Raw genomic sequence first — 18,407 nt, forward strand, 5'->3', positions numbered from 1 at the left:
CGCGATGTAGTACAGAAAACAAATATAGTTTAAACTAAGAGGGTAGGTAGCACAATGCTTCGAGTGTTTTCCATGTTGATGAGGGTGAGTACAAATGACTGATTTACAATAATTTAATTGTGAAAGTGCGCTTGATTTATCGTACAATTTCATTGGACCTCTGTGAACTACTCATCAATTTTATTGGTCTACTGTTACGAGGCAAAATGTTTACGAGGCGGCATGAAAAAAAAATGCATTAGCCGCTCCGGATTATTGGCCGCAAAGTTCAAAGCTGTTCAAAATGTGGGAAAAAAGTAGCGGCTTAAAATCCGGAATCTACGGTAATATTATAAGGAAGGACAAGCCAATGATTGGATACAACTGCAGACAGAGCAAAGAGTTAAGTTGTACCACAGAGGCAAAATTCATAAGAGCAAAAAATGCAGGGCTGAAGGTGCAGTATTTAAATACACATAGTATTCAGAATAAGGTGGATGAACTCGTGGCACAATTAGATTGGTCAGTATGATGTTGTGGGCATCACTGAGTCGTGGCTGAAAGAAAGTCATATCTGGGAGTTTAACATCAAAGGATATACTTTGTATCAAAAGGACAGGCAGGAAGGCGTAGGTGGTGGTGTGGTTCTGTTGGTAAGACGTAATTACATCTTTCGAAAGAGGGGACATAGGGTCAGAGAATGTTAAACCTTCGTGGGTGGAGTTAAGAAAGTGCAAGGTTAAAAAAAGCTATTATGGGAATCATATCTAGACCTCCAAATAGTAGCCAGGATGTGGGATTGAGATTACAAAGGGAGCTGGAAAAGGCATGTAATAAGAGTAATATCACAATTGCAATGAGGGACTTCAATACGCAAGGGGATTGGGAAAATCATGCTGGTTTCAGATCGCAAGAGAGGGAATTTGTTGAACGCCTACGACATGGCACTTTAAAGCAGCTTGAGCCTACTAGAAGAAAGACCGTCTTAGATTAGGTGTTGTGTAATAACCCAGATCTTATTAGTCAGTAAAGGAACCCTTGGGAGACAGTGATCATAATATGATTGAATTCATACTGCAATTTGAGAGGGAGAAGCACAAGTCACATTTATCAGTAACGCAATGGAATAAAGAGAATTGCAGAGGCATGAGAGAGGAGCTTGCCCTGGTGGATTGGAGGAGGATACTGGGAATAGTTCACAAGGCGCAGGATAGATAAGTCCCACAGAAGAAGTAGTTCTCAAATGGCAGGGCTAAGCAACCGTAGTTGTTAAGGGAAGTTAAGGACTGCATAAAAGCCAAGGAAAGGGCATAAAACGTAGCAAAATTGAGTGGGAAGATGGATTATTTGGAAGCTCTTAAAATCCAACAAAAGGCGACTAAAAAAGCTATATGAAGGGAAAAGATGAAATATGAGAGCAAACTAGCTGATAATATATAGCAGGATACTAAAAGTTTTTTCAGTTATATAAACAAAAGGGAGGTGAGAGTTGATATCGGATGCTGGTGAGGTAATAATGGGTGACAAAGAAATAGCAGATTTACCTAATAAGTACTTTGCTTCAGTCTTTAATGTGGGAGACACTAGCTATATGCCAAAGGGCATGAGAGTCAGTGAGGAGGAATCAGTGCCATTGCTATTACAAAAGAAAAAGTGCTAGGCAAACTGAAAGGTCTTAAGGTGGATAAATCACCTGGACCAGATGGACTACGTCCCAGAGTCCCGAAAGAAGTTTCTGAAGAGATAACAAATTCATTGGCCATAAGCTTTCAAGAATGACTTGATTCTAGCATGGTCCCAGAGGACTGGAAGATTGCTAATGTCATTCCACTCTTTAAGAAGGGAGGAAGGCAAAAGAAAGGAAATTATAGGCCAGTTAGCCTAACCTCAGTAGTTGGGAAAGTGTTGGAATCTATTATTAAGGATGAGGTTTCAAGGTACTTGGAGACTAATGATAAAATAAATCAAAGTCAGCATTGTTTCTGCAAAGGGAAATCTTGCCTGACAAATCTGATAGATTTCTTTGAGGAAGTAACAAGCAGGGTGGGCAAAGGAGAGGCAGTGGATGGTATTTTCTTGGATTCTCAAAAGGCATTTGATAAAGTGCCACACATGAGTCTGCTTAACAAGATAAAATCCTACGGTATTACAGGAAAGAGGAATGGCTGAAAGGCAGGAGGCATCAAGTGGGAATAAAAGGGGGCTTTTTCTGGTTGGTTGTCAGTGACAGGTGGTGTTCCTTAGGGGTCAGTACTGGGATTACTACTTTTCACATTGTTTGTCAATGATTTAGATCGTGGAATTGATGGCTTTCTGGCAAAGTTTGCAGATGATACGAAGATAAGCAGAGGGGTAGGTAGTGCTGAGGAAACAATGTGATTGCAGCAGGACTTAGGCAATTTGGAAGAACGGGCAAAAATGTGACAGATGGAATACAATGTTCGGAAATATGATAATGCATTTTGGTAAAAGGAACAATAGTGCAGACTATTTTCTAAATGGGGAGAAAATTCAAACATCAGAGGTGCAGAGGGACTTAGGATTCCTCGTGCAAGATTCCCAGAAGGCTAATTTACAGGTTGAATCTGTGGTACGGAAGGCAAATGCGATGTTGACATTTGTTTCAAGGTAATAGAATATAAAAGCAAGGAGATAATACTGAAGTTTTATAAAACACTAATAAGACCCTGTTTTCATTTGGAGTATTGTCAACAGTTTTGGGCCCCATATCTCAGAAAGGATGTGTTGTCATTGGAGAGAGTCCAGAGGAGGTTGATGAGGATGATTCTGGGAATGAAGGGGTTAACATGTGAGTGCTTGGCAGCTTTGGGCCTGTACTGACTGGAATTTAGAAGAATGTGGAGCGGATTTCACTGAAACCTACCAAATATTGAAAAGTGGATATGGAGAGGATGTTTCCTCTGGTGGGAGCATCCAGGACTAGAGGGTACAGCCTCAAAATTGAGGGGCGAACTTTTAGAACAGAGGTAAGGGGGAATTTTTTCATTCAGAAAGTAGTGAATCCGTGGAATGATCTGCCACAGACTGTGGTGGAGGACAAGTCCATGGGTATAATTAAAGTAAAAATTGATAGTTTCCTGATTGGTCAGGGCATCAAAGGATATGACAAGAAGCCAGGTGTATGGGGTTGAGTGGGTTCTGGGATCAGACATGATGGAATGGCAGAGCAGACTCGATGGGCTGAATGGCCTAATTCTGCTCCCATGCCTTATGGTCTTCTGGCCTGTTGTTTGGACATGGATATTAAAATCAAGACTATCCATTTCTTTTTTTTTGCTTCATTTTTTCCCAGGATATAAAATTGGTGGAATAATTGGCAATTTTCAGACTTTGAAAACCGGATTCTGATCATCATCACTCTTCTGAGTTACTAATTTGCTTCTCAATCCATGGCCTTCACCTCGGAGTACTAATTATAACAACCCGTTGGAAAGCAGAAATCTACAGGTAGATATATATTCCTTTCTAATTACAATTTAAACCTTCCTAATATCATGCTTCTCGTCAGAGATGACTACTTCCATCACATTCTTTCATTGGTCTGCTTTTAGTAATTTTATTTCCTTATCCTTAGATTATCGAGCTGTCAACTGTTAGCCACCCAATAACCCAATCTCTGCTAGTGAGGGGATGTTTCAGATGATACATGACTCCATCCATCATTTAGAGTGAAAATAATTTGTCCCTGTTGTCTGGAATGACCGGGTCATGTTATGAGGAAAGATTGTACAGGTTAGGCATGTACAGTATTGACTTACTTACTGCTCATTACGCCACTGGCATTTCGGACAGCAATGAAAGTGCTTTATCTCTGGTAGTGTTGCGGACTTCCTTCATCACGTCAGTAGCTTCCTCTCACGGTCAGTCACACAGGTTCTGAGTGGAAACTTAGGAATACTGTCGCACTCTGATGTAGAAGGATTCTCCACTGCTGTTTCTGTAACAATTTTACCAGTCAGTGTGGTTAGCCCTGAGCTGAACCCCAGGATCAGTGGGCCACTCTTAGTCTGGCCTCTACCCCTTGACCTGTTTGGCATGGGTGACCCTGTATAAAGCCCTGACGTCAGCTAATGTAGCTCTCCGGGTCATTGAGGCATGCGAGCCTCCAAACCATGGCAAGGTTGTGGTCCTCTTGGAGGTTTGAAGAGGAAGATTGAAATAAATAAGATCCCAAGGGTGAAATAGAGGAGGTTGGCTCTGCTGGGAGAATCTAGAAGTATTGTAGAATGAAATACTGGTAAGATGGCGGCACAGTCAGTCTCAGCAGCCTCACTGAGTCCAAACAAAGGTGAAATTGTCCATCCTTTAAGTCTATTTTTTATGATCATAAGACACTGATGGATATTAAGTTCAGCAGGTCGAGTTACTTGACAGAGTTGGATTTGTTGCACATCGTGTTCCAGACTGTTTCAGCCACCCAGGGAAGAAGGCATCAGGGGTGGCATGTGGAAATGGTGTGCGGTCCAACAAATGGTGCAAGTGTTTGACTTGGACATTTTTATTGTGATTGCCATACCCTGTTGGATATTGTTAATGCAGAATATTATATGTCCAATTCTTAGTTAATTGATGAGACCAACAGTGGGGGAGCTGTGTAGCCTTAGTTGTGGCATGGGCCGGGCCCTCATGCCTTGGGGTCACTTGTTGCAGCCACTGGGGGGATTTTGCACTGGATTAGGGTCTGGCCCTTCCCATTGGTGCTGCCTTCCACCGTTCACTCCCAGGAAGACAAGATGGACCGTGTTCATCTGTGGCTGCACTTGCACAAACGAATGCAGGCTCTTCTTGCAGAAACGTGACTCCAGGACAACATCCAACCACCAGTCTACAGGCCATGACACTCAGGAACTTGGGTTATATTATTACTTTAATTTTTTTGTAACTATGTCTTTCTGCTATCATGATTATATGTGCTGTGTGAGACTGTTAGTGTGTTTTGCATCTTGGCCCGAGGTACGCTATATCAGTTGGCTCTATTCATGTGTATAGTTGAATGATAATTAAACTTGAACTTGAAGTCAGTGTTTAAACATAAGGGTTCATCTATTTAAGATTGAGAGGAGGTAAACTGTGAGCCTTTGGAATGTTCCCTTCAAGAGACACAAGGATGGTGGAAGCAGAGAAGATTCTTTTTGAGGTGCAGTAGATCAATTCTTGATCAGTAAATTTGGAGGGGGCAGGCTGGATGCTAAAATATTACAACCAATGGACAGGGCTGTGTAATTGAGGGCAGCTATGATCTTATTAAATGATATAGCAGGTTTGGGGGAGCGGTGGATGGGAAGAAGTCCAAAGAGCTTACTAATTGAAAGGTATCAACCAGTATCACTGAAACTGCTTACCTGGTCATCACCGCACAAGTTTGCTTTTTCCTTTTCCTGTGTAATATCAAATGTGCTTTCAGTCATCCCAACATTGTAAAGGCCATAAGATGAGCTCTTTGTTGCTTCGTTTAGAGCTGTGGCTTATTACAACTGAACAGCTGAGCATCATGTGATAAGGGAACTGCAATGAGATGAGCTCAAGTGAACACAGTTTGCCAACGCGTTCAGGTGTGCGGTGCAGCAGACTGTAGCAAGGACTTACTTTTGCAGTCAGCCAGGGATTTCGACACAATGGACAGAGTGTGAAAGGAGAAAATGAGAAAAGAAGATTTACCTCCAATTTTAAAAAAGTAACTTTTTATTTGCATGCCCTTACAGTAACTTTCTCACACCATTTCACCTGTGACTACTGAGAAGCATACATTTATTGATAGATTTAATTTCAAGTTTGTCTGTAACAGAACGCACGGCCAAAATGAACAGCAGCAGGAGTTACAAGAAACTGCAGAGAGAAGGTACAGTCACACACTGAATATATTGATTGGAAATTCACCATGGAAAAATGTCATAAACTGGAAATTTCTCGATTTCTTTTTATAGTTGGAAAAGGATTTGTGTTCCTTTTACTTAGTTTTTAAAGTGCCACATCTAACTCAAAAAACAAAACAAAACCTTCTCTTTTTATATTGTTGAGACAGCTCCTTGGGAGTTCTGGTGCAAAACACAAGGCGGCTTCGCACACATCAGTACTTAGACAACCATTCTCCTGAGAAGCACCCAATGTTTTGGCTGGTTGTTCTACAATGAGGGCGAGGAGTATGTTACACCTCCAGAGTTGGATACTTCAGCCAGCCCACAGTTGTGGCCCCACCATTACCGCTGGGACTACCACTGGCCAAAAATGTCACTTCAGTTAAGAGATACAGTCAAACCTCAGACATTTCCCAGTTGTGAAAAATAAACGTGCACACATAATTTTTGTGATTCATCCCTTTGCTTAATACTTCGAACAAAGTACTGCCTTAAACAAATATTTGTTTATTGTATTAAAATATAAAATCCATGAACACAGATTTTCTTAAAAATCACAGAAGATCCATTCTGCTATCAACAAATTAACTTTGCATATTTTCTACCTGAATGAAATAACATCTATCAGATCCTTATAACAGGAGGGTGATTAATGGAGAGTATTTTGAGTCTACAATTGGAGGCTGCTTTTGGTTATGAATTATACTGAATTTTCATGGTATGGCATGCAACACTTGTCACATGCAAATGATTTTAGTGGTAAAATTCACTAAAGGTAACCCATCTTCAGTAGCTCCAGATCTGGATACTAAATTATCTATTCCAAATTTACTCTCTGCTGTAAATTTGTAAGGAACATGAAGATGTGCTAACTTGTAGAGAGCATGCAGCAGGCACGTGTGCAGATTCTAACACTTGTGGGTTTATGATCTCATTTCAATCAGTCTGACTAATTGGTTTGTCCCCCATCCGTTTTTGAACACATCAGGTTTTCAGGAGATTTTCCAGAAACATCTAACAATGATTTCAGTGATGTTGGCTGTAGTTCCAATTTACTTCTGTGACTCATGACCTGAAAGCAACAACTCGGAGGATAAAGTGCATTTGAAAATTTTACGGTTACAACCAAAACTCGTTGAAACTCAGCACACAATCTAACCCTCTGTTTAATCCTCTGTAGAGTTGGTATAATGCAGTAGCTTTGCAGTTGTAAACAATTTAGTTCTAGTTTCTTTCCTCTGTTCCCAAGTCACTATGGTTTTCAGGATCACTAGAACTGTAGTTAAGGCTTCCTGGGGAGCCGGGTTCTATTGCCTGGCTCTTTTTCTTCACCCTTCTTTTCTCTAATTTTGAACTGATCATTGCAATCGGCTTTATATTCATGCGGTCTTTCTCAGCTTCTTCCTCTTCATTGTATCTCTCTTCATCATCCTCTGTTTCGCTGTGGTAGGGACTGGAATGAAGGGAAGTAGCTGGAGAAGGTGGCTTGGATGCGGGCCTTGGGTAACAGAAGCCTTCACTCTTTAATTTAAAAAGAGGAATGTTATTTCAGCTTCACAAAGTAGAATGAGCATGTGAACACAGACCCACTACTACATGAACATGTGTGTCTACATTATTGCATTAATAATCTATGCTGCCTTGAATTCTGATTGGTGGAAGTTGGCAAAATGCAATCTGTCTTTTTTTGCAAAACTTTAAAATTTACATGATGAAATTCAATAAAGCAATGTCTAGCATAATCATTTTACATTAACCAAGCTTCACTGTAAATTGCAATAATCTGAACAAGTGAGATAATTCCTCTCTAAAAGCACAGCGCCTCTACTTCGTTAGGAGCTTGCAAAGATTTGGCATGACATCTAAAACTTTGACAAACTTCTGTAGATGTGTGGCGGAGAGTATATTGACTGTCTGCATCATAACCTGGTATGGAAACACCAATACCCTTAACGGAAAATGCTACTAAAAGTCGTGGACACAGTCCAGCCCACAGCGGCTAAAGCTTTCCCCATCATTGAGCACTTCTAAACAGAGCGTTGTCATAGGAAAGCACCATCCATCATCAAGGATCTCCTCCTCCCAGGCCATACTCTCGTCTCGCTGCTGCCAACAGGAAGAAGGTACAGGAGCTTCCAACACCAGGTTCAGGAACAGTTACTAGCCCTCAGTTATTAGGGTGTGGAACCAAAGTAGATAAATACACTCAACTTCACACCCCATCACTGAACAGTTCCAAAACCTATGGACTCTTCAACTCAGCCTCTCAATATTTATTTGATGTTTCTTTTTTCCTTTCTTTTTGTATTTGCTTAGTTCATTGTCTTCTGAAACTGGTTGTCCATCTTGTTGGTGGGGTCTTTCATTGATTCTGTTATGGTTGTTGGATTTATTGCTATGCCCACAAGAAAATTAACCTCAGAGTTGTATATGGTGAAGTGTATATACTTTGATTATAAATGTAATTTGAATCTGAAATTTAACCACAGGAGAACTCCAATGAGTAGTTTTTCTATGATGTTCTGCCAGGTACGCAGCATATTTGCATGGTTTATTCAGCAAAGGCACTTCATTTACATCTCTTCCAACCAAGATTACAGTATTTATTCTCATACTGTATGTACTTTGCAAGTGGGCACTGAGACAGACTACATTTAATGCCAACACCATCATGACAAAAGGGTTCTGCAGCTGACAAACAGTAACTCTTACTGAACGGGCAATTCCATGATCTAATCATAACGGTCATGCTGAACTCACAATCCACTACATAATTCTGAGTATGACAAAGAGCTGAAGAGTTAAACATTTTCTATGATATGGCCTGGAGAACAAAGATTCCTATAAAAGCAGAACAGAGAAATGCGCAATACCACTGGCACAATTAAAATTATTCAAATTAGTTAACTATGTGGCAACTATGTAATCATTACAACCAATATCATGCACTGTTCTAACTTCCTTCCTCTCCCAACATTGTTAAAATTTGTTAGCAATTTGCTTTGAAGTTACTTGAGATTAAAATTATATTTAAGCCTACTCTAAACAAAAATAAGCAGTATGAACTTTAGAACAAGCTAACTGACTTTAGTGCTGATAATCAATGTTATAGACAATAAGACAATCACTTACAACCACTGGCTCCCATTGAGCTGAAGTGAACGAATCTGGAAATGCTTTGGCCAACGCAAGCTGTCTTGCATGGACGTAATACTGAAAAGTCAATCAAAAGACACTGCTTTTACAAAGAGACAAACTGCCCCAACATGTTACGTTGTTCTGCTGGGGGGTTTAATTCTTTTCTGATCTCAGAGATTTAAGAATAGCAAAGATCAGCTATTTGTTAATGTTCTTCACATAAGAAGACCCACTGACACATGTTATAGAGCAGAAAAATGAGGGATGGTGAGCTGGGAAAGTGAGGAACGTCGACTGTACATTTTCCCATAGATGCTGCCTGGCCTGCTGAGTTCCTCCAGTATTTTGTGTGTGTTGCTCAGATTTCCAGCATCTGCAGATTTCCTCTTGTTTGGGAAAGCGAGAAGACTGGGGCCCACTGGCAGATGTAAAGAAAGGTTCTGAGGAGGTTTTTTGAAGAGCTAAGTGCTGAATAGGAGGATCATGAGAGGCAATGTTAGGGTGCAGTTACAATCAGCTGAGTAAGTTGAAATGTGCCTATTTTAATGATAGAAGTATCAGAGACAAGTATGATGAATTTAGAGCAGGTATCAGTACATGGAACTACAACATTGTGGTCATTACAGAGACTTGGCTGCCACAAGGGAAAGATTAGCTGCTGGATGTTCTAGAGTTTAGATATCTCAAAAGGGGCAGGTAGTGTAAATAAGGTAGGGGAGTAGCATTGCTAATCAAGAATTAGTAACACAGCTACAGAAAGGGTGTTGGGGTGGAGATACGTCTCCACTAAGAGAGGTGTAAGGTGCCCCTTCTCTCTGGGTCACCCTTGGGTAAGGTGTAGAGCCTGCTTAGTCCCCCGATCAGGTCATGTGAAGCCATGGAGCAGTTGGTGCATATCACAAGTTCAGGTTATGCCACTACTGACGCCAGGCGGACAATTTATGAAGAGTACTGATAAAGGCTGGGGCAACCTGTCTTGTAAGACAGCCCAAAAGAAGGCAATGGCAAACCACATCTGTAGAAATATTTTCCAAGAACAATCATGATTATTGACCCTGATCGCCCACATCACACGACAAGGCACATAATGATGATGATGATCACAGCTACAGAAAGGGAGGATATTGTGACAAGATCACCTACAGGGTTAGAGAGTGTGGAAGTCAGAAACAGGAAGGGAGCAATCTATCCATTGGGAGTATTCTATTAACCTCCCAATAAAAACAGAAACACTGAGGTGCAGACTGGGAAGTAGATTTTGGAAAGGTACAAAAATAATAGGGTTGCTGTCATGGCTGACATCAACCTCCCAAATATTGACTGGCACCTCCTGAGTGCAAAAGGTTTAGATGGGGAAGAGTTTATTGGGTGTCTCCAGGAAAGATTCCTGACACAATACGTGAACAGTCCGACTAGAGGAGGGGCCATACTGGATCTAGTACTAGGTAATGAACCTGATCAGGAGACAGATCTCTTGGTGCATGAGCAATTCGGAGACGGTGACCACAACTCCCTGATCTTTACCACAGCTTTGGACTGGGATAACAGCATAAAACACAAGCCCATACAATTGCAGACAACACAATAGCAACCAGCAATTTACGAGACAATAGTACAAGTGGTGTTTTGCAGGATTCTGTACAGGACCCCTGCTCTTTGTGATTTTTATAAATAACTTGGATGAAGAAGGGGAGAGTGCTTTAGTAGTTTGCAGATGATGCAGTGGTTGGTGGTGGCGTGGACAGTGCAGGAGGCTGTCAGAGGTTACAAAAGGCATTGAGCAGGCTGAGAAGTGGCAGGTGGAGTTCAATCCAGGTAAGTGTGAAGTGATATACTTTAGAAGGTTGGACTTGAAGGCAGAATACAGAGTTAATGGTGGGACTCTTAGCAGTGTGGAGGAATGGAGGGATCTTGGGTACAAAGTCTATAGATCCCTTAAACTTGCTGCACAAGTTGACAGTGTGGTTAAGGTGTATGGCGTGTTGACCTTTATTAGTTCAGGGACTAATAGCTGGTTGCTATCTTGAACCAGCGTTCAAGAGCTGTGAGGTAATGTTGCAGCTCTATTAAACGCTGGTTAGACCACACTTGGAGTATTGTGTTCAGTTCTGGTTGCCTCATTAGAGAAGGGATGTGAAATCTACGGAGACGGTGCAGAGGGGATTTACCAGGATGCTGCCTAGATTATAGAGCATGTCTTTTGAGGATAAATTGAACAATCAAGGGCTTTTCTCTCTGGAGTGAAGGAGGATGAGAGGTGACTTGATAGAGGTATACAAGATGATGAAAGACATAGATCGAGTGGATAGCCAGAGATCTTCTCCTAGGGTGGAAATGGCTAATATAAGGGGGCATAACTTCAAATTGATTGGAGGCAAGGATAGGCAGGATATCAGAAGTAGAGTTTTTTTTAAAAACAGGGGTGGTGGTAGAAGTAATATGCAAGGGACATTTAAGAAACTCGAATAAGCATATAAATGAAAGAGAAATGGAGAGCTATGTGGGCAAGAAGGGCGAGCTCAATCTTAGATTAGGTTAAATATTGGCACAACATTGTGGGCTGAAGGGCCTGTACTGTTCTATGTTCTAAAAAATCTCCTGATGAAATGAATGGTGCCTGTCTGATGCAGAAGGGAAGTAATCAAACTGTAGCTACAAAAACAAAGTGTGAAGTTGGTGGCAGACAAATCCTTTCATTTTGTAGCAGGTGACTGGAGTAAAATATTGATCACCATTAACTATAATGAAGGTGAGGAGTTAGTGTTGAGCTTTACCCTTCCCAGGTACTTCCAGTCCAGCAGATCAGAGAGCCGCTCGGTGCGATTCCTTTGAATGATGCGCTGTCGACGGGACTGCTGACAGAAGCTGTACATAAACGAGGTCAGCTGATTGCACGAGTCATCCAGAGATCTAAACCGACGATCAAGTATGTAAATCCCTGAGGAAAACAAGCAAGCCTGAAGTGAGATGTCTAATGCGCAGACACACTTCTGTCCAGCAAGGCAAATTCTGGACAGGTTTCTGTTTAAAATCAGAGAGTGGCTGTAAATTTGAACATGGTTTAGTCACAGCTCAACAAAAGTTAGGTTGGCTATGCGATCACTTCATTTATCATTTTAATATGATTTGTTCATTTTTTTCAATTTTTATTTTTGTAAGGAGTCTGTACATTTGCCCCACGACTGCATCAGTGTCCGCCCACATTCCAAAGACACAGCAGTTGATAGGTCAAATATTGTTCATCCAGCTTGTTTGTACGAGTTGATAGGTTAATTGGTCATTGTAAGTTGTCCCATGATTAGGTTAGGGCTAAATTGGGCCCATTCCGTGCCGTATCTCAATTTAAAAAATTATGATAAAACATATTATTGTTCATCATATCATTTCCAACTACCTCTGGGCTCCCAATTTGTGTAGTGACCCAACCCGATTTTAGTTAGCCAGTTTGTAATCAGCTGAAGTTATCAATTTCAGATCAGTAATTGCCTGCAAATTCTGTTTATCATCTATTTGTTCCACCAGTTCTATTGAAAAGTTAACAACGTAAAAGAGTAACTCTTTCTCTCTGCAAAGGTGTTGCCTGGCCTGCGGTATTATTTCAGATTTCTAGTATTTGCATTATTTGGGGGTACTTGTGTCGAAGTTTAATTCCCGTTCCAAGATGGTGCAGAATGTATTAGCAGCTAGGGTTATTCCTGACTCACGGTGTTGTCTGTGCAGAGTCTGCATGCTCTCTTTGTGACTGTGTGTGCTTCCTCTAATGTCCATCTGTCTCCCTCCACTGTAAATCCCCCTATTGCACAGGTGAGTACTTGATGGCTGAAGGGTTTGTTTCCACGCTGTATTTTTCTATGACTCTGTGAAACTGTATAGTTCAAACCCAGAGAAAAGTTCAGGGGAAATGGTACAGTAGATGTAGACTAGCCCAAAGTGAAATGTCACATTCTACCTCACCTACACAGAGAAACACTATACCACGAGGCTCACTAAAACAAAGTGAGAAAGATACAGGGTTATGCAAAAGAGCAGTAAGTCTGATAACACAACAGTAGGAGTGTCTCCTACACAATACTTACAACATATGGTAGCTGTTATTTACTTCTATATATAGTGGATTACAGTTAATTGAAAGCCAGTTATTAAGGACTCTTCTTAAAGAACAAAAACTAGTCAAGAAAATAGCCAGGATTTCCTTCGTTTGTTTGGGGCACTATGCTGTTTAACTGGGGCAGGAGGCTGTTGCCAACTAATTCCAACAGTTCTGTGCACGTGTGTGGCTGTCAGACACTACTTGGTACTTAGAGCAAACAGATTTTGTATAGCGTGAGTTGTGTGTTTTTGCTTTCAAAGAGCAGTGATTTTTCTCACTGTGGCTTCAAGCATTCAGGCTTGGAGAAGCCAGATTCAGCCAGGAGTAACAATGAAACAATTCCACTATTTCAACAAAGTAGGGACTATGAAGAATTTGAAGGTTTCACCAATCATCTTGCATGTTACAATGAAAACAAAGATTTGGAGAATGCAGTCATTGTATGAAGGCAGTCCATTATCTGCACTAGGTGTGTGCACTGAGTTTTGTTCATTTACATTCAATCTAAAGAACTTGGCAACATACACTGGATGAATTCCTCCATTGGTAACTACTGGGAACTAATACACAATTTTATAGTACTGTAGTAGAATAGATTTTTCTAATTTGTATTTCACTTAAATACATAATCTGTCACTCAGTTAAATGGTCATTTGACTTTCTTATATCTTTTTAATTAATACCATGGAACTTCGGCTGGCTTACCAATGATGGAACATAGTTATTTATCCACTTCAGCTCGTCGGATGATAGCATTTGTTACATTAATGGCCAGAAGATCCATTTTATTGAATTGGAAAGATGTTAATCCTCCTACTACATTCCAATGGTTTTCCCAAACTATATTTTGTTTAAAGTTTTAAAAAATCAGAAGTGTCATTTTTGACTCCTCGGTTAAATTCAAAGAAACTTGGAGACCATTTATTCAACACTTTTATATGATGCAACTTGACCTTTTCCGAATCCTTTTTATTATCCTTAAATATTTGGATAGAGGAGCGAAGTTATCGACATTATTGATTGCATGCGATGTAATTGATGCCCAGCTTTGTTTAGTTTAGTTCAGTTCAGTTTTTTTTATTTCTAATTTGGGGTTTCTTTTTTGATTTTTTTTATCATGTTAATTACATTAAGAGTTTGGAAGGCTTGGTACATTTGTGTTATCTATAGCTTATACAGATGTCCCCCCCTTTACAAAGGTAGAGTGTTCCTATGAAACCTCTCTTAAGCCGAAATGGCATAAAGCGAAGAACCATTAATTTATATGTGAAAAATTTTCGTAAAAGTGAAAATCCTCATGTAATGTGAGAACAGGTTACTAATGCAGGTCTTTTGTAAAAGCGAAGTGGTGTAAAGTGAACATTCGTAAAGCGGGGGGACACCTGTACTCGTATATACTGTTTATCAACAATGTAATCCCAATCTCTCTGTACTACTATTGTTATTATGCTTATGCATTAGAAAATTAATAAACAAATTTAAAAAGAAAGAAAAGGAACTTCAGCTAATTGGGACTGCTGCTTAATTGAACCAAAATATACTGGTCCCAATTAACCAGAATCCACTGTATTGGCAAATCTTATGAATATTATAAAGGTGTATCAATCATAAAGGGCTTAGACAGGATAAATGCACATAGTCTATTTTCCATGTTTTGGGAATCAAGAACTAGAGGTCATGGGTTTAAAGTGAGAGGGAAGAGATTTAGTAGGAAACTGGGAGGCAACCTTTCCAGCCGGAGGGTGGTCAGTATATGGATTGAGCTGCCACAGGAAGTAGCTGAGGCAGGTACATTAATAACATTTAAAAGTGGCCTGCATAGGTAGCTGAGTAGGAAAGGTTTAGAGGGACATGGCCCAAATGCTGGCAAATGGGACTATCTTAAGTGGGCATCTTGTCCGTCACTGGGCCCAAGGGCCGGCTTAAGTGCTTTCGGACTCTATGGCTCTGTATCATTCTAATATCATATACCTGCACAATTCTCGATAATAAAGGCATCTCTATTACTTTTTCTAATTATACAGAAGCCATAATATTCTCCCTAACATCTCCATCTCTGCTACTTCCTTCATTGCAAAGCACCTGAAATTTTTCAGTGTGGCAGTCCCTGGACTGACCACCACATGCCAGTCAGACAATAAATTGTGTATGTTACCGCGGAATGTCTGGTCTTGAAGTACTAAATGATCTCATTGTAATCCTGCAAGGTACGCCTGAGTACAATCTGGCTGCTTTTCTTTATGATAATGGTATCTGCTAAAATGATTCTGCCAGATTTTCAGTAACACTATACTTATCTGAAATCTAAAGAAGCCTTCATTTTCATTTCGCTTTGATGAGTTTTGAATGCAATGAATTTTAGTGATGTTGAACAATTATTCCCTGGGAGGAAATGCAAGGTATTATCCAATTTGCTTAAGGCATTAGTACCATTGTAGGTAATTTTATTAACAAAGATCTGAACTCTGGTCTTTTCTCTAACATCATTACACAAGGCACACATCCCTCTTGGGCAATGCTTGCTTTCCAACTCGGCCAATTTGATGGCGCATGGCATATTATAAGGAGGAGGACTGTTTTTAAGTACACTGATTATATTACTAAAAGCAATGACCTAAAATAATGGCCACATGCAGCAGTCGTTAATACAATTACCTTAACAATAAGAAATGGAACATAAAAGGAAGCGTGTGAAGCCCGTGTTATGTACAAAAGACCTGTCAGTTTTATTTCTGTGCTTTATTCAGTTACCAAGGTGCATAGCACAAGTAGAATAGATCAGTTCTGCTGTACAAATTGCTCTGTATAATTAGATTTTAGACAGATTGTTCTTGTCAATCAATCCATCAGTTTGTTACAACTGAAAAAGCAAATTATTAAAAAGGTAGTCCATCTTAGTTAAGGTAGATTACTTGAGGTAACGATGGGTGACGAGGGGGGTGGAAGGAAGAGTAGTTTTCCTTCTTCACATACTTCCAAATCGATTTTTCTGTTTCAGGTTTACATTTATTTTTAAAGAGCATTTAGAGAAACAACATGCATTGCAAACTCAGAACACATCAGCAACTCATGACTGCAATACACAATGAGCACTTTAACACAATGTAAATTTACTCAGAAAGGCTTAGTGTTTGTCTTTGACAACCATATTTTGGGTGTAAAATTGCAAACTGTTGCACCCAATTTCATAAAGGGAACTTGCAGCGGCTATTTCTACATAAGTATGGCCTAAAATGTGATCACATCTTCATGTACTGAATTGAATTGAATTGACTTTATTACTTACATCCTTCATATACATGGAGGAGTAAAAATCTTTAAGTGACCTCTCCATCTAAATGTGCAATGTGCAGTTTATAGTAATTTGTAATAAATATCATGTACAACAGGGCAGTCAATATAACCTAGAAATACAATTGTATCAGCATGAAATAACCAGTCTGATAGCCCGGTGGAAGAAGCTGTCCTGGAGCCTGTTGGTCCTGGCTTTTATGCCGCAGTACTGTTTCCCAGATGGTAGCAGCTGGAACAGTTTGTGGTTGGGGTAACTCGGGTCCCCAATGATCCTTTGGGCCCTTTTTACACACCTGTCTTTCTAAATGTCCTGAATACTGGGAATTTCACAACTACAGATGTGCTGGGCTGTCCGCACCACTCTCTGCTGAATCCTGCGACTGAGGGAAGTACAGTTCCCATACCGGGCAGTGATGCAGCCAGTTAGGATGCTCTCAATTGTGCCCCTATAGAAAGTCTTTAGGATTTGGGGGCCCATAACAAACTTCTTCAACTGTCTGAGGTGAAAGCAGTGCTGTGTAAATTTTCTAACCACACAGCCAGTATGTACAGACGACGTGAGATCCTTGGTGATGTGTATGCCGAGGAACTTAAAGCTGTTCACCCTCTCAACCCCACATCCATTGATGTCAATAGGGGCTAACTTGTCTCCATTGCTTCTGTAGTTCACAACCAGCTCCTTTGTTTTTGTGACATTGAGGGAGAGGTTGTTTTCTTGACACCACTGTGTCAGGGTGATGACTTCTCTGTAGACTGCCTCGTTATTATTTGAGATTAGGCCAATTAATGCAGTATCGTCAGTAAATTTACTTTGCTGTGGGTGGCGACATGATCATGGGTATACAGAGAGTAAAGGAAGGAGCTTAGGACACTGCCCTGAGGGGCACCTGTGTTGAGGGTTGTCCTAAAACTAGAAAATAAGAACCCAATTAAATAAATAATACAAAAACATTAAACTTGTACATTTAGTTATTGAGAAAAATGATCCAATATTACACATAGTTGTTGGAAAAAGAATGTGAACCTTTGCTTTCAGTAATCGGTGTGACCCCCTTGTACAGCAATAATCTCAACCAAACATTTCCGGTATCTGTCGATCAGTCCTGTACATTGACTTAGCCATTCCTCCTTACAAAACTGATTCAACTCTGGGATGTTGGTGAGCCTCCTTGCTTCACGTCCTTCCACAACATTTCTATAGGATTAAGGTCAGGACTTTGACTTGGCCATAGTAAAACACAGATTCTCTTCTTTTTAATCCATTCCGTTGTTGATTTACTCTTGTTTTTCAGATCATTGTCTTGTTGCATTATCCATCTTCTATTAAGCTTCAGGTGATGGACTGCTAACCTGACCTTCTCCTGTGAAATGTTTTGATACAATTTTGAATTAATTGTTCTCTCAATGAATGCAAGCTGTCCAGGCCCTGAGTCAGCAAAGCAGCCCCAAACCATGATGCTCCTTCCACCAAGCTTCACAGTTGAAATGAGGTTTTGGTGTTGGTGTGCAGTGCCCTTGTTCCTCCAAACATAGCAATGTGCATTTCTGCTAAAAAGTTCAACTTTTGTCTCATCTGTCTATAGAACACTGATGCAGAAGAATTGAAGAACATCCAGGTGGTCTTTTGCAGACCTGAGATGTGCAGCAATGTTTTTTTTGGAAAGCAGTTGTTTCCTCCATGGTGTCCTTCCATGAACACCATTCTTGTTCAGTGTTTTTCTTATAGTGGACACAGGAAAAGAGGCTTTAGCAAGTTGGAGAGATTTCTGCAGGTCTTTTGCTGTTACTCCAGGGTTCTTTTTCACCTCCTTCAGCATTGCACTTGGTGATCTTTGCAGGATGCCCACTTCCACTCTCCTAGGGAGAATAGCAATAGTACTGAATTCCTTCGATTTGTAGACAATCGTTCTTACTGTGGACTGATAAACAGTCAGGCCTTTAGAAATGCTCTTGTGGCTTTTTCCAGCTTCATGTATCTCTACAATTCTTCTTCTAAGGTCCTCAGAAAGTTGTTTTGATCGAGGCATGGT

The 18,407-nt window shown here is 40.4% G+C and overlaps 1 protein-coding gene across 1 annotated transcript in view; it reads right to left on the bottom strand.

Moving 5' to 3' along the window:
• Nucleotides 1-5,659: 5,659 nt before the first annotated feature.
• Nucleotides 5,660-18,407, bottom strand: part of gys1 (glycogen synthase 1 (muscle)) — a 123,425-nt gene continuing 110,677 nt past the window's right edge. The window contains exons 14-16 of the mRNA XM_073049355.1: nucleotides 11,768-11,931; nucleotides 8,988-9,068; nucleotides 5,660-7,376 (exon numbers count right to left, since the gene is read on the bottom strand). Of these exons, the coding sequence (XP_072905456.1) occupies nucleotides 7,080-7,376; nucleotides 8,988-9,068; nucleotides 11,768-11,931 (542 nt within the window). The 3' untranslated portion in view covers nucleotides 5,660-7,079. The remainder of the gene's footprint in view (nucleotides 7,377-8,987; nucleotides 9,069-11,767; nucleotides 11,932-18,407) is intronic.

Source organism: Hemitrygon akajei, chromosome 6 (assembly GCF_048418815.1).
Source record: "Hemitrygon akajei chromosome 6, sHemAka1.3, whole genome shotgun sequence".
Classification (NCBI taxonomy): Eukaryota; Metazoa; Chordata; class Chondrichthyes; order Myliobatiformes; family Dasyatidae; genus Hemitrygon; species Hemitrygon akajei.